Source organism: Schistocerca piceifrons, chromosome X, assembly GCF_021461385.2.
Source record: "Schistocerca piceifrons isolate TAMUIC-IGC-003096 chromosome X, iqSchPice1.1, whole genome shotgun sequence".
NCBI classification, from domain to species: domain Eukaryota; kingdom Metazoa; phylum Arthropoda; class Insecta; order Orthoptera; family Acrididae; genus Schistocerca; species Schistocerca piceifrons.
Window position 1 is genome coordinate 126,607,417 of NC_060149.1, and position 22,883 is coordinate 126,630,299.

At 38.0% G+C, this 22,883-nt stretch overlaps 1 protein-coding gene across 15 annotated transcripts in view; it reads left to right on the plus strand.

Moving 5' to 3' along the window:
- Positions 1-12,359: 12,359 nt before the first annotated feature.
- Positions 12,360-22,883, plus strand: part of LOC124722630 (battenin) — a 237,289-nt gene continuing 226,765 nt past the window's right edge. For 13 of the 15 annotated variants that reach the window (XM_047247768.1, XM_047247771.1, XM_047247767.1 and 10 more), the window contains exons 1-2: positions 12,531-12,567; positions 12,757-12,840. Coding sequence is in view for 1 of the 15 variants with exons in the window: in XM_047247764.1 (XP_047103720.1) it covers positions 12,534-12,567; positions 12,757-12,840 (118 nt within the window). In the remaining 14 variants the exon portion in view is untranslated. Of the gene's footprint in view, positions 12,568-12,756; positions 12,841-22,883 lie in introns of those variants that run through there. The other 2 variants (XM_047247764.1, XM_047247778.1) reach the window with 2 other exon arrangements.

A 22,883-nucleotide genomic window follows, 5' to 3' on the forward strand; every position in this document is an offset into this window, starting at 1 on the left:
AGCCCAAAATCTAGGTCTCTGCTTGGCTGCAAGAAGCACAAATAATAAGGGACTTAAATTATACCACAAACTGTATTGCAAAATTCCAAGCAAAGTCATCAGAGCATCAAAATGCTTGTACTTTTAAGAAAAAAATAAATTTCTCCAGGATCAAGATAAAACTATTTGGAACATAGTAAAAAATGAATCTAGGAAATGAAGATATTTCTTTAAAGGCAGGTAATAAACTGATCACAGAGTGTCCCAAAATTGCAGATCATTTAATAACTTATTTCTGTCAGTAGTAGTTAACTTATGTTTATACACTCTCTTAGTAGATGGTCTACAGTTTATAATAAAAGTCTTCAAGAATATGTATTGTGAAATTCAACTTCATCCTACAATTCTAAAAGAAGTTTCCGATTTTATCAATGCATTTAATGCCAAATGTACACGATTTTATGGTGAAATGAGCAGTAAAATAACCATATGATGTTGAACTGAACTTAGTAATATATTGAGTTACTTGTGTAATGAATCTTTTTTTAACAGTACTTTCCTAGAGAAACTTAAACATGCTGTTCCTAGGCAAAATTATTACTAAGTAAAATATCACTAAAGAAATACCACTTCATTTCGTTAGTGACAGAATTTTTGATTTTTTTCAGTATTTCCTTGTACAATCGACCTCATAAATACTTAGCACAGAAAAATATTCAGTAGCAAACATTTTGGAATTTTAAAAAGTGACTGTCAACTGGATTGGCTATATTTACCTTGAAAGATATTATTCTAGAACCAGTGATAAAGAAACTACTGCCATTGGGAATATTTTGTGAGTTGGATAAATCTTTTGATTGTATGAACCATAAGATCTTCATGTTAAAGTTAAAATATTATCTAGTAGTTCACAGTTCTGAATTTATCTGAATGACAGAGAGCAGAGAGTAACATTTCTATGTCAATCATCAATAGCCATTTCATAGTGCTCGAATAATTATCTTTGGTATTAATTCTAGAACATTCAGCAAAGATCTACCCAAAGCACTTTGTAATGTGGCAGAATAAATGTTCAAATTCGCACCTTACATGAGACCTTTACAAATCGCAATGAAAAGGTGAAGACGACACCTAACGTAAATCGACAGTTACGAGAACATTTGCCTATCAATATGTAATGCAATAAGAGATGGTAGTCAATCGATGGTAATTAACAAACCATTCCTATACAATGCATGTCTTTGAGTCGAAGACAGAACAGGGAACACGAGTCGAGTCACTTTTAGTTTTGAAAAGCCAGCTCCACAACGGCGTAGTGAAACCGCGCTGCGGGAGTTACGCTGGCGACCACTTAAAGGGGTGGCAGGAAAGAGGACAGCGATCCCAGGCCAGGTGATTCAAGCTGGAGGGCCGCCTGTAGTGAGGGCATCAGTACAAGAGCAGAGAAGAATTTTTAGAAAACTGCGTTTCGAAATTCCAACGGGAGATGAACAAAAGCAAGTGACGCATTTTCTTCCAGCGAGTGCGACACACAGAAAGGTCAATGTACTTTAGGCGTCTCGAACAGGCACAAAACGTCCGACTGGCGGAAACTCACTAGGGAGCAGAAAACTACTGAAGTTTCGACGCAGTTTGATAGAAGGGACGTTGCGATTGGTAGAGGGTGTTTCTGCAAAATGAGAGGAATTGATCGAAAAAAGCCGTGGCGTGAAAAAGGAACCCAAGTGGAGGGAGGCAGTTATGCCACAAGTAGAACAAGAGAGAATTTTTAGGGGACACTTCTCTGAACTGGCGTCAAGTGCAGAACAGAGCGCTTAACGCTCCGTACGACGCAGAGAAGAAATTGGTGTGGACACTGCGTTCACAGAGGCTGCACTCCAGGTAAAATGACCTGTAGCAACGTTTAGCTCCAACTGTGGAGAAACGAACCAGCCAAATTAGTTAATTGTTCTTGCAAGAACTGAGAGGGCACTATAATATGCACGCTGCTCCAACCATACGCATGTATATCGCCACATAATAGGACTAGGGATGTGTACATGTTTTCTCGCATAACGATAAACATAGGGAAAGTTTCTACTGGGAAGTTCAGATAAGGCCAGATTAGTTTTGTAGGAATTTCAGTGGGAGAGAGCGGCCTTGCAGACAGCAGCACGTCGCAGCTTAAGGTAAATATCGCGTACAGAGGCGTAAACTTTGTTGGTTTACCAGCTTGCGTCCTCTGTAAACTCGATCGGCCTTGGGTAATCTTGCGCTCGAATTTGTCACTTGACTAACCATCCATCGTAGACTTGATTGTCATCCTAAATAGTACCGAACCTTGAACCGGAATCGGACGATTTTCGTAGTACTGACCAACATCATAACGTGTGTGCAGGAGCAATTTTGTAAAGAAATGTCCAATTAAACTTTCACATTATTGTGGTTAGGATTATTGTAAAGAAACTTCCAACTAAACTTTCATGATATTGTGCTTAAGATTAATGTTCTTTCAGAGAGTTAATATTTAACATTGTTGTGTATAAACTTATTTCACTTTTTGATGTTGACAAGATGCATTATCCATTGCGCTATTTTTATGTTGGCGAGTTGAAAACTGCGTGAAAAACTGTAATGTGGTGCGAAATATTGCGACATTGAACTTGTCATTTCACCTCACACAGTTGTTCTCCATTCAAGAATAAGCAACAAACCCAGCATCCCTTACAACTTGGTGATTTGAAAACTACTGTAGAAGACATAAAATTTCAAAAATGTAATTTGTCAGTACCAATATTTAACTTTTCTCAAAAAATTTATGTAACCATAGGTCAAAGGATAACCTCTACAAAAACTTCATATTGTTCACATTTTTAAGGCCATTCCATAAGTAGCTATCTGTCTCTGCAGATACCTCCAACTTCTCGGTTTATACCTGTCACATATCTGTACAAATTTCTGGCCAACACACTCAATTTTTCTGAGCTGGCGTGTAGTGGTCAGATAGATATTTCTTTGTGAATTGGCCTTTACAGAAATGTGTCAGATTAATGGGTACACTTACATTCAACAATCTGCTTTATGGGAAAGTAAATATGATATCGATAATATGGTGGAGTTAAATCTTACAAAATTTTCTGTTGGCCTATTAATTCTACTTTTCAAGAGCATTTTCACAGACTATTTTAGATAATAAGTCGTTTATTTATCACTCCTCTCTCTCTCTCTCTCTCTCTCTCTCTCTCTCTCTCTCGCATGCACACACACACACACACACACACACACACACACACACACACACACACAGACAGAGCTGGTATCAGGACCTTGACGACAATTAAGTTAGTCTATTGAATTCTTCTTGTTCCTTTGTCCCATATGAAAATGCTGATTCAGCACCTCACCACAGTGATCTCAAGGAAGTGAAAACATGTTGGAATTGTCCATCACATAGACTGGACATATGATTTTACGGTAAGAATCATTAAACTGTCATAGTTCACTGTAGAATGACAGTTGTGTATTATTAAATAATTCTTTAAGTTAGGTTATAATTAGAATTAGCACTGTGCCTCAATAGTCTTTCGAAATGTTAATTGATTCCATTGCACTACTCTTAAATAAAACGAACATCTTTGTCTTACCTCCACATTACAGAAACCACTCTTCACAAGATCCATGGAGTACAGCTAATAATATTATATAATACAGTTGCTATCTATTCAGATACCATTTTCTTCTGGATTAAACCACTGGCCTAGAGGACCCAGCCTTACAGTTTCCAGTTGCTTGTAGAACCAATGTAATGCTGTGCTGAACAGTCTGAAGAAGTTGGATTTAGGCTATTAGAATTCTAGACTCCTTGGTTGGGTGATTGGTGATATGCACATTGATGGACCAGACATGACTGTGATGCACGCAGGGATATTAGAGGCTATTATTCTAAATAAAGTCCGCCTCTGGTAGCTGAATGGTCAGCGTGACAGATTGTCAATCCTCTGGGCCTGGGTTCGATTCCCGGTTGGGTCGGGGAATTTTCTCCACCCAGGGACTGGGTGTTGTGCTGTCCTCATCATAATCCTATCATACTGATCGACTGCAGGTCGCCTACGTGGCATCAAATTGAAAGACCGGCACCCAGCGAACTGTCTGCCTGAGGGGGGCCCTTGCCATATTATTAAATAAAATAAATTCTAACTAAAGAGGTTTAATTGATTGCTGATTCTAACATGCTTGGATGGACTCATATATCTATGGAGTGAGCATAGCCTACTGTACATGTTCTCAACATCAAACCAAGATAGCCACGTGATTTTGGAATGACGTGGCTAATCTACATTTTGTGGCAATAGAGAAACTTGAATATTGCACATATTCATTTTGGTTGGTTGTTTGATTTGGGTGAGGGAACCAAACAGCGAGGCCATCGGTCCCTATTCGCCTTATTTTTATATGTTTCTGCATGTTTGACTTTTAGCAACAGCTATGGTGCAGTATTGTCGTCGGTGTGAATGTAAAGAGAAATATGTGAAAGCAGGACCAGTTACTTTTCATAGTTATGTACAACAAATGGATGATTGTAAATGTCATACTGATATGAAGCACTTCATTTGTTGAAAAATAGTAAGGCATGGTATTATAAAATCTAGCATTGTAGAGATAATTTCTTAGATTTTATGAAGATGTGTTTACGAGACAAGGGCTAGATAAATGTGCAAATGTGTTTGAGTAAATTGCCAGCTAGTGTATACATACTGGTGCTATGTTTACATGCAGATAAAATTTATACATGACTGTGTGACAAATTTCCTTTAGTTTATGCAGGTTCTAGAACATTCGTGTCTATCTAGTTTCCTATATAGTGTCATTGTAACATGATTAATTAGAACAGATTCGACAATATGACTCAGTGAAATAGAAAAAGTAAAAAAATTGTTGTCTGTCACTTTTTTATTACTTAACAATTCCAGCATTCATCTCATGTTTTTTGTGTAGTGTAGTCCACCTCTGTAGCATAGTGGTAGCGTTACCGCCTACGACGCAAAGGGGCCTGGGTTCGGTTCCCGGCAGGGGACTGGGTGTTGTGTGTCATTCATCATCACTGACTCGCAAGTCACCGTAGTGGCGTCACCTACAAAGGACTTGCAATACGGCGGCTGAACTCCCCCGAATGGGGCCTCGTGGCCAACAATCCAATACGATAATTTTTCTTGTATAGTGAATGGTTTTACTTTGCTGATGAGATGGTGAAAAAATGTTATAGAGGATTGACTTGTCTATAAGAAGCAGAAGGATAAATAAAGGAAAATTAAAAACAATAATAGACAAGCAGGTGGTGCAAACTCCTTACCATGTTTACTGTAATAATTTCATACTTCCAAATTCGTTGTTTTTTCTTGACACTTCAGCGCCGTCAACAATATCATTGTAATATAATTAGTTAGCGCAGAGATTCGACAATATGAATAAGTGCAATAGAAAACGGAAAAACATATTGTTGGTTGTCACTTCTTATCCTGTTACCGAAAAAAACGCAAATAAAGTGGAATATGAGCTATGATGCTGTGGCAAAAAAGCACAATACCATTGCTCTTCACATCTTCAAGCCAATTTCGTTTCCTATTATTAAATTAAATTCATCAATTAAATTCAATTCAATTTAATTGATGAAAGGAGAAAATATAAAAATGCAGTAAGTGAAACAGGCAAAAAGGAATACAAACGTCTCAAAAATGAGATCGACAGGAAGTGCAAAATGGCTAAGCAGGGATGGCTAGAGGACAAATGTAAGGATGTAGAGGCTTGTCTCACTAGGGGTAAGATAGATACTGCCTACAGGAAAATTAAAGAGACCTTTGGAGATAAGAGAACGACTTGTATGAATATCAAGAGATCGGATGGAAACCCAGTTCTAAGCAAAGAAGGGAAAGCAGAAAGGTGGAAGGAGTATATAGAGGGTCTATACAAGGGCGATGTACTTGAGGACAATATTATGGAAATGGAAGAGGATGTAGATGAAGATGAAATGGGAGATACAATACTGCGTGAAGAGTTTGACAGAGCACTGAAAGACCTGAGTCGAAACAAGGCCCCCGGAGTAGACAATATTCCATTGGAACTACTGACGGCCGTGGGAGAGCCAGTCCTGACAAAACTCTACCAGCTGGTGAGCAAGATGTATGAAACAGGCGAAATACCATCAGACTTCAAGAAGAATATAATAATTCCAATCCCAAAGAAAGCAGGTGTTGACAGATGTGAAAATTACCGAACTATCAGCTTAATAAGTCACAGCTGCAAAATACTAACACGAATTCTCTACAGACGAATGGATAAACTAGTAGAAGCCAACCTCGGGGAAGATCAGTTTGGATTCCGTAGAAACACTGGAACACGTGAGGCAATACTGACCTTACGACTTATCTTAGAAGAAAGATTAAGGAAAGGCAAACCTACGTTTCTAGCATTTGTAGACTTAGAGAAAGCTTTTGACAATGTTGACTGGAATACTCTCTTTCAAATTCTAAAGGTGGCAGGGGTAAAATACAGGGAGCGAAAGGCTCTTTACAATTTGTACAGAAACCAGATGGCAGTTATAAGAGTCGAGGGACATGAAAGGGAAGCAGTGGTTGGGAAGGGAGTAAGACAGGGTTGTAGCCTCTCCCCGATGTTGTTCAATCTGTATATTGAGCAAGCAGTAAAGGAAACAAAAGAAAAATTCGGAGTAGGTATTAAAATTCATGGAGAAGAAATAAAAACTTTGAGGTTCGCCGATGACATTGTAATTCTGTCAGAGACAGCAAAGGACTTGAAAGAGCAGTTGAATGGAATGGACAGTGTCTTGAAAGGAGGATATAAGATGAACATCAACAAAAGCAAAACAAGGATAATGGAATGTAGTCTAATTAAGTCGGGTGATGCTGAGGGAATTAGATTAGGAAATGAGGCACTTAAAGTAGTTAAGGAGTTTTGCTATTTGGGGAGCAAAATAACTGATGATGGTCGAAGTAGAGAGGATATAAAATGTAGGCTGGCAATGGCAAGGAAAGCGTTCCTGAAGAAGAGAAATTTGTTAACATCCAGTATTGATTTAAGTGTCAGGAAGTCATTTCTGAAAGTATTCGTATGGAGTGTAGCCATGTATGGAAGTGAAACATGGACGATAAATAGTTTGGACAAGAAGAGAATAGAAGCTTTCGAAATGTGGTGCTATAGAAGAATGCTGAAGATTAGATGGGTAGATCACATAACTAATGAGGAAGTATTGAATAGGATTGGGGAGAAGAGAAGTTTGTGGCACAACTTGACCAGAAGAAGGGATCGGTTGGTAGGACATGTTCTGAGGCATCAAGGGATCACCAATTTAGTATTGGAGGGCAGCGTGGAGGGTAAAAATCGTAGAGGGAGACCAAGAGATGAATACACCAAGCAGATTCAGAAGGATGTAGGTTGCAGTAGGTACTGGGAGATGAAAAAGCTTGCACAGGATAGAGTAGCATGGAGAGCTGCATCAAACCAGTCTCAGGACTGAAGACCACAACAACAACAACATTATTAAATTGTTAAGACACCTGTAAAACGTGTATACAAAGTTTCATAGTACTTCTGAAGGTGATATATCTGTAGCAGCAAAGTAATAACACTAAGTGCTGTATGGGGTGTAATGCGCAATTCTCAACATTGCAGAAGATGTTGCAGACGAAATTCGCTTTCTGCACCATAGAGTATAGATGTCCATGGAGTGAGCTTTCCGTAGCAATGACAATATTGCACTATAGCTGTTACTAAAACGTGAGTAATATTCATGTTTCGCTAGTACTACAAATTGTAGATATGCAGCGTCGTCCAAAATCACGTGACTAGCCTGGTTTCACGCTGAGAACATGCTCAGCAGGCTATGCTAACTTCATCGATACGTATTCTATGTATTTTTCCATCGCCCGTTAGTATTCTCTGAGCCTCCCCACTTCGCTTGGCACTAGTAGCGCACAGTAAACCTGCGCTGGGCAAATACCAGAAACAACAGTGCAAACGGAGTAAACATTGTGCTTTGCCTTTTCTCTGGCTAGATTTTCGAGAGTATATTATTGAGGTGTGATAAAGGATTTAAGGTGGATGTATTGCATTATAAGAGGGTATGTAACCACAGTAATTTATTACAAGAAACCACAACAGAGCTTGCATAAATCCAATGTATGTTTCGTCTGTCAGATGCCATCTCTTATCTGGCACTCCATCGGCACATCTGCTCAAATAAATAAATTCTTATGATTTGCTATACATTACATTAACACAGTAACGTCTTGTTACAGGTTTCACTTTACTGTACGCCTTTTTGCACAAGCCAAAGTGATAAGGTGAAAGGGATTTCACTTCAAGAATTTCCCACCAAAGTGACCTCAGGGAACAATGGCTTAAACCAATTTCAAGAGCAGATTTCACACCTTATTTCAACATTAGCTCTTATGTGGTATGCAACCTTCATTTCCGAGAATGACTATCGACCTGAATTAAGAAATTGGAGAAAACTCTTGTAATCTCGGTTTTCGCTTATAAAGTCAGACAAGTCAAACAAGAATGTAGATCTACTATCAAACATTAATTGAATGTGGCATACCAAAAACGGAAATATGAGAGCACTTGAGCAACCCTTCATCAAAGCATTATTTCAGGTGCCTCCTTGCACGAATATCATGACAGTAATAACTGCTGTTCTTCCAGTCACATCCTGTGTGACATTTTAGATGAAAAGATGATCAAAAAAGAGCAAAATGCAGAGTGACTGAAACTGTGAAAGCGTGGGTTAAAGTTTCGCGTTTTTGAAAGAAACTCAGTGAAACTACTCATTAGGTGGGTGTTACAACAACAATTATTACAAACCTTTGGCACATATAACTAAAACAGTAGAGCAAGATCCATCAAATGCAAAATCTTCCTTTCTTCTTGTGCAAATAGCAGATTTCAAGAAATCCTCTCCCAGATGGGCAGAAGATACTGTAAAACATTATATAGTGTGGGAATCAGTACCTCCCAAATCATAGATGTATGCTAGCAAAAAAAAAAAAAAAATCTTGCAGTTGCCTTCTATGAGCACACATCCTGCTATTTGGGTTGAAACAATTATATCGACTAGGAGTCGGTTTATTTTAAGTAACTGTGTATCTGTAATTTATGAACTCTGCATTCTGTGTTGTTTGAACCCCTTAATATATGGCAAGAAACTTAGAGTTTTGTAATGTATACATGGAAAAGCAAAAGAATATGCTGAAATTTTCAATTATTGTAATATGAATATGTTTGTGAAAGAAGTATGTTTGTTAAATGCTGGTTCATGCTTAGGGCACTTGTATTTGTAACATGTAAACGCTATAGGGAACTCCCTCCACAACGAAAGTGGCATGGCGCGATGTAAAAGGTGGGTTTGGTGGTCGAACTGAGCGGCTCCTTTGTGTGAACGGCACACAGTGTGTTGCAAGTTTTAGCGCGATACAACTCGATGGTGCTAAGAGAGGTAATTCGAAGCTGCATTAGGAGGAATTTGCGTTGGATGTGGATCTGACTATTATTTGGTATTCACGAAAGAAAGAAATGGTTCTAATATGTCGAAAATCCGACGCCAAGAAGATATTTCATAGAGTATTCGCACATCAAGATTGGTGAGTACAGTTAGTCGCCATTTCTCCTGCCACTAATCTTCGCCATCGCTTCACAGACTTCATACATGCAGTTACGAAATGTATATTGACATGGATCAGTTAATTTGTGTGTTGTTTCAATAATAATCACATAAAACGTCAATTAGCGTTCGAAACATAACATCAGTCCTGATCACGAACCTACGCAGGGTCCTCATCTAAGTGCTACTAAAATCGAGTATCCTGATTTAAATGAACAATTCCGGCATTCATGATTTTAAAAGCGATTTTTTATCTGAAGTTAAAGGAGTAGCAAAAGTTAAAGTAAGAGTAAAATTCGGATTCTTTGTTTATGGACTACTCCAAGTTAAATTGTTAACGTAGGACGTTTAACTACAAAAATCTAAATATCAATCAAGAGGAAAGTGAGAACCTTAATTACTTAAAAGCTAAAACCATAAAAGTCAAGTTGCGTAGGCTTTTGCTAAAGTATCCCTAGTTTATTATAAAATACAGTTTTGTAGGATTACAGTGCAAGATTGTGTAAATATTATTACCAAGAATACCTACTTCACAGGTGATTAAAGTACAAATACATATAAATCTTTAATGAACCGAGTACTATTAGAAGTGAAGTTATGCACACTTCCAAAGATAAAGCATTTTGGTATCCATCATGAATGGTTCCTTTAGAACATAATTAAACCCAGTGTTGTATTTTATTATCTTGCAAAGTAATTTAAGTGAATGATTAGCTTTTAGAGATAGTTTTTACTTTAGCAATAATAAAAGAACCTTGGCTAGTGAAACTATACCAGTTTATGGGCCCCAATAATACTGCCCTCCTATTAAGGAAAAAATGAACTATTACTGTTACTAAGGAAAGCTGCTATATGTAGAGGATGTTAAACAGTGTATTTAAGGTGTTATTCGTATTTATTTGTGTTATTCACGTCAGTCATGATAGAAACCCCTCATGTCCAAAATTAGTTCTGCACTTCATGCAGTGATGTTTCACTATTTTGATTAAATAATGCTATTGATTGTGGCCATTATTAGCATGAATTTGGTGCAATTTTGCTCCCCATAATTTACAGGTGTGTGTTATTGGTAACTGCTGCTACACATAGTAGAGTGCACTGTTTCAGTTTGTATCCTGTTTGTTATTCAAAGGGAAATCGCAAAAGTTTAGCTACGTAGTTCTCAATGTTTTTGAATCCTTCAAAAGTTTTACAGGGCGACTTAAGTGAGACTAGATTATGCTGAGAAATTAGGCCACGTAATCTGCAAAACTGTTATACCAATCGTGTTAAAAATTACTAATAATAACAAACCGATCAACAGAAAAGTAATCCACCTCCAACAGATGTGATTAAGTGCAGGTAGTGCTGCTTGGGCATACTACTGCACCCTTGCAACGCTCTGGTGGCGAATGTGAGTACTTCCTGTGTTCGCGCTTTTTCACAGAGTGGGATGGCTAGGAGAATAATAGCACAGCCTAACGTAACAGTCGCGACACTCACTGTTGCAAAAGTTGTTACCGTTTGACAGATGGAGCGACACTAGCGCTCCAAGCGGCGAGTAAGGTGAACATCAGATGCGTCGTGAGCGTAATATTCGTTTTGCGTCCATTTCCTACGTAATTTACGAAATATTTGAGTTATTTTCGTGCCTCCAAGGGTTTTTGTACTATCAGAAGGCATATATGTTTCTAAAAATGATTCTAAAATAAGCGCAAGTATGGACAAAAACCACGATCGGGTGGCAAGCTACAACACATTCGTGAAGAAACACTTATGACGTTGGATAGAAGTGCAGCTTCCCTCGTTGTTATCAAAAGAATATAAAAACACAGATTCACACGTAAGAAGCACAGACATGTACCGCTACAGGGACAAGCAACTGCCAAATTGTGGGTAAAAATGTTGAAAACATTATAATGAGCTGATTACATGTTACTCAAAACGAAATATTTTAATAATTTTCAAACAGTCAGTCAGTGAACAAGGTGCTAACAAAATAATGTCAACACACGAACGAAGCAAGGAAAATTAAGTGGCTAACATCAGAAGTGAATGAAATACATACCTAACGTTATGCTTTTGTAAGACACGAATAACTGCACTTAATCTAACCACTTCATCGTCAAAGCAGGTCTGTGCTGATGATTCACACGAATCTGGCATTGACATACGGAGAGCTGAACTGGCTGCTTCTGTGTCATAGGACTGTTTTACAGCTTTAGATGTCTTGTCGAATCTTTGTGGCAGTTTCCTCTTCATCGTCAGTTGAGCTGGCTTATTTGGGAAGTCAAACAGTGTGAGTACTGCATTCATGAACTGGTTTTGTTCGAAATGTAGCGAACAAAACCTAATATTATTATACAGGTAAACTGGGTCTTTTTTCATAAGGTCTTCTCGTCTGCTATTGACTAGCCATTTTCTGCTCCTAAAACGAAACATTAATCATTAATACACATGTAGTTTGCAAGTGAATCCTGACGATGCAGTTTAGTAACATGATGGTATATACCTCTCAGATTCATTAGGAAACCTAAAAACAGACAGCTGTGATGTCTTCTTCCTGTTGTTGCTGAAATTTATTGCGCTACAAACGCTTCCGCTTGTAAAAACCATTGAAGAAATCAAAATAATCAACCACTATTCGCTTTCACAATCGCGCCGAACTCACAGTTTAAGTTACTGGCCGCTGGAGGCGCTGTTGGCGCGGTAGTCAACAAAATCGAGGCGAAGTGTCGCGACTGTTAAACTGAGATAATAGCAGACCGTAGTTCTGCGCATCCGAATGCTCTTTCCATAGATTTTTATACTCTATGGATGCACGTATGTGACATAAACTTTGACCCATGCTGTCAAGCGACAGCTGGTTGTCAACAAATATGAATGTTTTGGTTTAGGTTAGCTGAATTGTACTTACTAAATGGTGTGTTTTCGTTGTCGTATTTCGGCAGTAGGTGAGAAACACACGCTAGATTGACGCCAGGCGTAAAACAGTTCTCCGAGTACTAGACATTACAATCGCCGTTTTAATAAATAATAAAATACAACGAGAACCTTTTATTTTTTGTTGGCATCAGTTTTTATTTTTTTATTTCAGGAGAGTTGATTTGTGATGTACATTAGAAAACTGTTTCTCATTCCAGTTCCTGTGATACCTATTTCAAGAAGACTGTTGGTAAAGTGTCGACGTGTACTTCACAGGTCCTTCCGGTCTTTTGCAGAACGAGGTGAGTTGTCAAAATAGCGAAGCTATTGAGTGAGGGTTTTGCTGTCGACCAATGACTCGCAAAAATTTGCCTGTTTACGCCATGGGACGAGTCGGAAAAATCTTTCGCTTCTATGAATAATGTTTAAGGCTTGTGATTTTCATCCACCCGTCTGCCGTTGAGAAATTGGCACGACAGTGTAGTACAGAATTAAAATTAACTGAAATTTCCGGGGCTGATTGGCAGAACGTAATAACAATATTAAATAGGAAAACACTTCCCACTGTTCTGCAAATTTTACAGAACATTAGGAAGGCTTTTCCTACTTAGTATAGGACAACAATTGTTTCACTTGTGTCCCTGGCGCCCCATCCCCTGAGCAATCCATCTTAATAGACGTGTTTTATTACATTCCATTTATGTGAGAGAAAGCTGTCAAATAAGAACAGGAAGTTTCCATTACTGATTAGAAGCGTGTAACAAATAACAGAGGAGTTTTTATGGGTTTAGTATGATATAGGTTCACTTTTGATTTTATTTACTATTCGTGCATCTAAGTTGTTGATACAGGATTTGCCCACAAATTTTCAAAGAAGAACGTAAATTTACCCATGTTTTAAGTTGCTCAACAACGTGAAGGGGGAAAAAGTATGCGCGCAAATGGATGACGAAAGGACAAACAAGACTGCTTTTTACAGTGGAAATACACAGGAATGAGAGGTCATAGTGAACATGCAGAATATATTTTCGTGTAAGAGACAGCGGTAAAAACATCCCGTTGTCACTGGCACCATGACACATGGGACTGAACATATTTTTTTGTGTTCATATTTCCAGTGAACATGTCATATGATGATTGTGTTGTCTAGACTGAATCAACACCATAACATTACGGCCACAGTAATAAAATGATGAACTAGTAAAAATCGAATGTGTTAGTAAACTTTTATTGAGTGTAGAACACAAGAATAAATATTACTGTCACCCACTAACAAATATATTGGAAGCCAGTTTGTATGTAACAGTTTTACACGGTAGACGTTTTCTTTGTTTATGTTTAACTTGATGCTGATGATCTATGTATTCATTAACACCAAAGATGTTGTTGGCTGTCAACACATTTCTTAACTCATTTCTTAAGTGACACTGATCTGATGATTTGTTTTTGAGAACAAAACAGTGACTCAATGACTGAATTGATTTTAAGGGAAAGGGATGTCATATCTTTTCTCTGTGAAAACATCCTTGCATCTTGTCTCGTATTAATATTGAAAAAATCTTGTGAAACTTTAGAAAATATGTGGATTCATTAAAAAAATCCATTCATAAGTGCCTTAGATTGCCCTTTTTATGGCCCTTACTGCATGTATTTGGAATTCAAAAGTATCTTCTTTGATATTTCCACAGTTGTTGTGTAACTGAATTACACACACTTACCTAGTCGGCTAGAACGTATCACTAATGTTGACAGTGACATGTCATGCCATGGACTCCACAAGACACCAAACATATTACAGCTCCATCTTAGTTCACGGCCACTCAATGTGTTTCCCAGAGTTCGGTCATAGTTGGTCTAAGGCACGCACGTCTCACTTGATGATGTCTGATGTGCTCAACAGTATTGAAGTCAGGTAGCCTGGGAGACCACACAAGGATCATCATGTATGCAGGAAGTTCCTCAAAAAAATTCTGATAATTGGTGTGTGACGGGATTGTGCATTATATTGATGAATATGTGGGTAACTTCCACTGTGCCAGAGGTTGAACAAACAGATGCACATTGATATAGCAGATTTTTGTCTTGTTTGTTTGTGAGGAAGATTGTAGATATTTCATTGGCCACATATAAACCCTTATAAACGAGAAAAACTGAACCATCAGCATTAATCCCATACTGTTAGCATGCAGTATGCACCACCTTGTGTTTTTCAGCCTACTTATAGTCTGCCATCATTGTGTAAAAATGTATACCATGACTTGTCAATTTAGGCGACCTTCTCGATGCCTTATTGGTGGTGTTCCTGCACTAATCTCTGCGCCTTGTGATGTATGCTGAGCATAAGTACATGAGCGAAATATGATATGTTGATGTCTCTACCCTGTAACGAGATGGTGGCTCTGCATATTGTAACTGCTCAGTGGTTGTTGTTTTTGTAAGCCAGCATTGCGCGTTAGTAAGTGACTTGCTACACTGTGTCCTCTCTGTCCACTATCACAAAACACTTTAGTTTCAGTGACATGTGTAATTAACATGTTATGTCCCCAAAGTAGCAGCTGTCCTTAATTCAGTGCTTCTCATGTGAAATTCTTTTAACTTATTTTTAAAAAGCAAAAAAATTTACATGAATTTTTAATTTGGTATTTCTACACCATTTCCTTAAATTTTAAATGATTGTGAATCCATAAACCTGATAGTTTTTTATAACAGGCATGTTGAAGCTTATGGCTCCCAAATTTGTGCACTATGTTAGAATCTGAATCTCTGGTTAATGAGTGACATATTATCTATAAATATAAACAACACTAAGGAGGCTAATACAGAATGTTTGACACTCCACAATGAACTTTTTTGCATGCTGAGTTATACAGTCTGTTATGATATACTTCACTGGTACTTTTTACGCATGTGGGACTTCAACCAGTCATATGCCATTCACCAAACACTGTTACAAAATAACTTGGTGAGAAGCAGATCTCATGACTGATGTCATTAAAAATCATTTGACTATTGATGAAACAGCAGACAAGAGATCATAGCATGTAGGCTTTCACGGCCGGCGTCTTCAGTAATTAAAACTTCCGGGCTAAGAGACCATGGTCCAATAGTAGAAATACTTCTCCCTGACATTTCGTTGACAACACATGACGAGTGGTGGCGCTCTCTACACGCTCTATATAAACAGGACCTCCACGGCCAAGCAGCCAGTCGTAGACTCACCTCAGGTGATGTTGCCTGCAGCTGGCAACGAAACGTCAGGGAGAAAGAAGTATTTCTACTATTGGACCATGGCCTCTTAGCCCGGAAGTTTTAATTACAGCAGACAAGAGAGTTCATTATTAACTGAAACACTGACCAGTAGGTTTAGAGAATAATATACAATTAGCCACTGCCACAGCCTTTACGCTACCATATCAAGTGAGGTGGCACAGTGGTTAGCACACTGAACTCTCATTTGGGAGGACAGTGCTTCAAACCCACATCTGGCCATCCATATTTAAGTTTTCCATGATTACTCTAAATCACTCCAGGCAAATGCTGGGATGGTTCCTTTGAAAGGGCACAGCCAATTTCCTTTTCCATCCTTGACAAATCTGAGCTTGTGGTCTGCCTTGTATTACCTCAATTACGATGGGACGTTAAACCCAGCTTCCTTCCTTCGATCTTTTTACCCTTCCATGGACTGGTAGAAGTGTTGGAGGCAGCTAACCATGCATGTGGGGTCCCAACACAGTTGTCCATTTGCAACACCATTCAGGCAACTGATCTGGGTCCTCTAATCTAGAGCCAAGTTGAGGATCAAAACTAGAGGCTGTGTTGCTTTCGTGATGGTATTGGCTGTATATTACTAGAATTGATTGAAGCATTCGATACACCTGCTGACTTTGTCCAATTATGTTATAAAAATTTCCAAAAAGGCATCACCAATCAAATTAAAAGACCATGACCATGGCATCACAAACTCATGTGACCAAATTACAGGATGGCAACCATAACATTGGAAACACATATACAATGTTGCAAAACAACGTACATATTGCCAGTTACAAAATCATTCTCTTTACTAATAAGGAATCATAAAAAATAAGGGGCAACCTAAAAAAAATATGTTTTTTTTGGGGAGGTGGGGCGGGGGGTGGCCAAATTTAATTAGACAATCGCAACAACCAATGATCATGAAAATATAATATCAAATTCATGCCAAAAACACAATCTAAAAATTATCATCAGATCCTCCACTTAACCTATATAGCTCACTTGAAATGTTAATACCATCATAGCCTCCTTAGTGTTTATGTTTATAGATAATATGACACTTATCAGCCACATATTCAGATTCTAATATAATGCTCAAATTTGTAAACCATAAGCTTCAGCATGCCTGTTGTAAAAAATCACAGCAGCGAACAGACTTGGTATTGAATATACCAGTTAACCTATATAAATCAGTTCGGCTGCATGATAACATTACAGCACCAATGAAAACTTTAAGAAAAAAAAATTGGCATACCCATACTTATTAGTGATACCATGAAAATAATGTAGGAAATGAGTTTTAGATGAGGAATTAGACATTAAAGAACTGGGACTTATGACTAAAACCACACAGCTCCAACAAGAAAAGTCAAGGCTCAAAAGCCACAAACAGTACTTGATGAATATTGTAGTATAAAAACACACCACAAATGAAGCACAGAAACAAAACATTCCTACCATCCACCAAGCACACGGGCCCTATCCATTTGCTTCAACAGCCCCCTCCCTCCCCTCCCACCCTTAAAAAAAAAAAAATGTGTCCCACATGTATCTACTGTTATCAGCAATTTGCTTTCTTTCTTTCAACAATAAGATAGTTTTATTTGGGGAAATATTCCAAAGATTTTCTCATGTTGAAATTTACACTACATACTGGCGGGGAAAATATGCGTTCCTGATTTTTTTGTGGAAGTGTGAAGATGTTCTTAAAGCTCTACTGTGGCTTTTCTGTGATTAACATACTGTGACACTAAGTGGACATATTATGGGATTGTCTGCATGACAAAGTTATAGCTCACACTTGGTGAACAAACTGTTGTCATATAAATCTAAGAAAAATACCAGGTATTATAAGAGTTCAGCCAGTAGCATACAAATATGGTCAATTGAAGGTTATGGCTTTGAGGCATGATGTAATGGTTTTGTGAAGGTGACATCCTGCACGTGTGCTTCATTCGAATGTTTTTTGCTTTGTTTGTGAATTAAGTATGTTTTGAAATCAGATCTGTCTGTGCTTGCATTGAGAATCACATGCCAAGCTAGTTGCTTCACATGTTCATCCCCCCCCCCCCCCCCTTTTTTTTTTTTTTTTTTGGATTCTGCCATGAAGTATACTATACTAGTTGCACATTGTGGCAGTCCGCAATTGACTCTTTGCAAAAAATTGTTCTCATTGAAATGTATCTTTGTTGGCATGTGACTTATAAGGACTGACTTCTTGTTTCTCAGATGCGTACATGTGGCTGTGCTGTATTGGCAATTTGTGACATGGCACAAGATCCCAGAGGTCATTTTTATTTTTTTAGTTACTACTTTGGCCATGCTTGAAACTGAGGTGAGTGAGTGGACTGTTGGAGACCGTTCATTTTCTAGGAAGATTGTCAGGAACTTGTAAACTATAAGGAGCAGACAGATCATGTAGCTGTTTCAAAAGAAAAAAACTGAGAAAATCATGCACATGAAAGTGATAAAGAATGGTGAACTTTATTCTGATCACTACCTTTCCTAATTTAACATTAAACTTCTAAATGGTAAAATACAAATAAAGTTAAAGGAACTTACTGCAACAAAACAGTCCATTCAACAATAACAAGATGAAATTAAAATAACAAAACATGGCAGTTGGCAAGAATTAGCTAGATAAATTAATAATGCTGCACAGAGAACATTTGGATCAAACAAAATAAAAATAAAATGTGGTAGAATGAAGTATGTAAAGAAGTTTTAATAGAGGCGGCAAAAAATGGAAAAAGCGGAAATTGAACACTATGATTAATTTAAACAGCAAAGGAAGGAAACAGCAAAGGCAATAAGAAGAACTAAGAGAGATGTTGAAACGTCAAACTTTCAGGAACTGAATGAAACTTTTTGAAAAATAATACCTATGTTTTTGTCAGACCCTTCAGGGCAGACTGAAAGGATACCAAACCACAAGTGTCTGTTTCACAAATGAAAAAGCGAAACAAAGTGACACTGGAGGTGATGCAAAGGGCAACACCACTGGGCAGTGGTTGACTGGAAACAAGTGAGTTGGAGTGATGAGTCAGGCTATACCACGGCAATCTGAGGGGAGGGTTTGGGTTTGTTAAATACTTGGAGAATGTTACCTGTCATCATGTGTAGTGCCAACAGTGAAGGAGCGAAGAGGTGGTGTTACATTAGGGGGTGTTTAAAATGGTTAGGGTGTGACCCTCGTATTGTGCTTAAGGAAACACTAAATGCAGAAAAATGTGAACACATTTTACAGCATTGTGTACTGCTACAGCTCAGAAATAGTTTGGAGACAGTGATAGTATCAGCATGAAAATGCTTTCTCACGTAAAGCAGCATCTGTAAACCAATGCTTTGGGAATAATAAAATCCTGAAATGGACTTTCCTGCCCAAAGTTCTGACCTGAACCCAATGGAACACCTTTGGGGTGAGTTAGAATGTTAACTTCACCCTAGATCCTAATGTCCAACATCACTACCTTCTCTTCTTTTGGATGCTGGGGAAGAACAGGCAGTCATTCCTGCTCAGACATTCAGACACCTCATTGAAATTGTCACCAGCGTAGTTCAAGCTGTTATAGAGGCAAATGGTGGATGGATCCCATATTAATGTCCACTAATAGGTGTCTGAATACTTTTGATCAGATGGTGTGTATATGAACATTAAATGTACTTGCCATGAAAAGAGGCTGCTATATTTGCAACTGGTGCCAACATCTGAACGAAAGTAGTAGCACGTTACTTCAATACAACTCCCACTCTTCCCCCCTCTCCCCCCCTCTCCCCCCTCTCCCTCTCTCGTGGCATAACATTAATGGGAAGATGAAGTTTATCCTCTCCCCTGTTCTTTCTCTATGGAACAACAAGATTCGAGCTCCCCATACTGCCTCCCTCATTTATACTAGAGCAAATGTGTGAGCAATGTCATTCATGTGCTGTATGCCATACGGAGAGGTTTAGGTTTGTTATAAACAAATTAGGTTAGGAATTATTGTTATCAACAGTTTTTTGTCTCTGTAATTCAGTTGTACTGTGTAGTGAGAGGGTCAGGTTCTTTTTGTAAATAACAACAATGATATAACAAATTAACTTATGGTTAATTAGTAACAATTTTGTTTTGTTAACAATAATTGTTGTTTATTAACATTTTTTCAATCTTTTCTTTTATGTTTTTATTTACAAAGCTATTTTACAATATACATGTTTTATAACATAAATTTTTCCTTGTAACCCAACAGTAAACCAATACTATCAGTTACATTTGAATTGGTAGTCTGAAGAAGGGAATGGATCCAAAATCTCCTTGTAAGGGGAAGTACAAGAAACTTCTTCCTTTTCTTATTTTTAATTTTATCTTAGTGGAACATTTATATGATATTCTTTACATTAACCTCCTATCTCAGTACCTTGGATAGATCAATTGGATTGTCTTGAGGACTGCGCCACAGTATTAAAAACTGTGGATTTGTTCCCATCTTCAAACTGATTATTAATTAGGCATTAAAAAATTCATGTCACATCAGAAATATTTATATTTTCACAAAACTTTCATAATAGAACATATGCAGAAGTTTATATACTACTCACAGGTTTTGAAAGAATGATCCATGAAATTAACCCTGACAATTATTACTGTCATTCACTTTTATCATCGTCTACAATAGCTGTTGTTGGTTTCATCAATATCTCATAAAATGGTCTGTACTCATGTGGAATTATGTAACTGTCTTCATACTCCCTTGATCTTCTTGTCTTGTGATGCAATTTTTCTTGTCTTGTACTTCAATTTTTCCATTGTACGCCACTTGTGTTGGAATGTGGGACACTCTTGTTCTTTTGCAGCAAGAAAATGTTCTTCACCATACCATCAATGAACTCAGAGGCAGTTAAATAACCTTTGGGTAAGAAATATTCTAACTGCCTGTATTTTAAAATCGAAAATGAGGAGCTTACCAGAGATTTGTTTATTGTTGGTGTTGCCAAACTAATATGCTTTCAAACCATCTAGAATAGTTACTGTATGAATAACTGCTATTCATTTACCATTAATGAAGAATATCTAAATTCATACATCAGACATTAAATACAAAACAATACTCTGATGCACTGCAAACATGAAGCCTTAAGCAACTGAACAGCAGATGTGGACACCCGCTGTTAGAGTAACCACAGCATTGTGGGTGGACAAACTCAAAACTGGCATATGTTCTCTTCTTTGCACTAATGAATATTTCCTAGTCTGATTAAACCAGGATGTGAGTGGTTTTCAGTCTCTTTTTACAGCTCACAATGCACATCTACAGGATGGGGCAAATAAAAGTAGTCCAGAGAGCAGAGTTACTTGGTACAAAGAAACACAGCAGATGAAAGGGACTACAATACTAACCTGACTATAGCAGATGTTGAAAGTGAACATCATTCATCTCTTAGTGCTTTTGGACCCTGGTCACCAAGTTACTGAAGGCTGATTGAAGTTGGACTGCTAGAATTGCTGCAACAATCTCATCCAAAATGCTCTGCTGCATTTCTTGAAAAAACAACACACAAAGTAGTCGCACACTGACAGATCAGATGACCTGGCCGGCCAGCTAAGGCCGTGATCAGACTGACATCTGCTAACAACTCTGTCAGGTGTGAAGACTGGTAAATGTGTTCCATTCTGCTGGAAGTAACTGTAGGTCTTCCCGTCCTCCGTGAATGCTGCCACAAATGGTTTCAAACTGTTGGCAATGTAATGTGTCGAAGTGAGTGTGTGATGAAAGAAGATGGGATGAATAATGCAGTCTGCAGACACTGGCCACCAAACCCCAACTTTATGATCATGCAATTTTGTTTTGTGGAAGTTATACAGATTCTCTGCTGCCCAGAACCTGTGATTCTGAGAGATGATGTAACCACTCAGATGAAACCAGGCTTCATCAGACATAAAGAATAGAACCATGTCCAAGCCATTCATTGTTGTCTCAGTGAATAGCCACTGAAAAAACTGGAGACATTGAGAAGCATTTACTGTTTTTTTTTCTTTTTTAATGCATGAACAGCAGACACTATATAGAGATGCACATGCAGGTCCAGGTGGAGTACTCATCCACATGATTCTTTGACTTTCTTTGAAAGAGATATTGTCTCTCACTATTTTCAGACTAAGTGTTGTGTGGCACTCGTTGCTGGCACTTTGACACCATTAAACTTCTCAGGAAGCAACTGACCATACAGTTTTCACGACTTTATTGTGATGTAACTTTCCACCACAAACACGCACTGCTCCACTGTAAGTACCATTGCCCCATTTACACTGCTTCACTCACACTGACACAGCCCACACTACGCACTGAACCCGTGTTGATCACGTGGTGGGCATATATGTCATGTGTGCATCACAGGGTGTGTATACATTAACGTAAAATCATATCCACTCATCTGGGCCACTTTTGTTTGCCCACGTATACGCTAATACTAGTTTGACGACAAAAAACAATTTTTTTTTTTTTTTTTTTTTTTTTTTTTTTTTTTTTTTTTTTTTTTAAAAATTGTTCCTTCTTCAAACTACCAATTGATTAATGCACTGAAAGCTAGTAGAGAGAAAAACTTAAATATTATGTTTCCCATCTTTTGTCAGTTTCTGTGTACACTTGTCATTTTTTTTTAAACAGTATGTACACTTTAATAATTTATTCTACGTACATTTATCATTCCTGTAAATCAGTATACAGAAAATATGGACTAGCAGCAGCAGGCGAAGAAACCTCTCTCTCTCTCTCTCTCTCTCTCTCTCTCTCTCTCTCTCTCTCTCTCTCTCTCTCTCTCTCTCACACACACACACACACACACACACACACACACACACGATATATACATGCATACATAGTGTGCAGTCATGTACACAGTACACATAATAAATACAATTTATAAGCACACAGTGCACAGATATTCACTCATACACATACACACATCTGTAACAAATGGTTAATATAGCTATTCTGCATACACAACCACTATTTAAAATTAAATACACTTCATACGCTCAGTCACTCAAGTGAGTAGTGTGAGCACGAGAGGGTGCTGATCCCATTCCCACAGATGAAGCATTTGTCGTCAT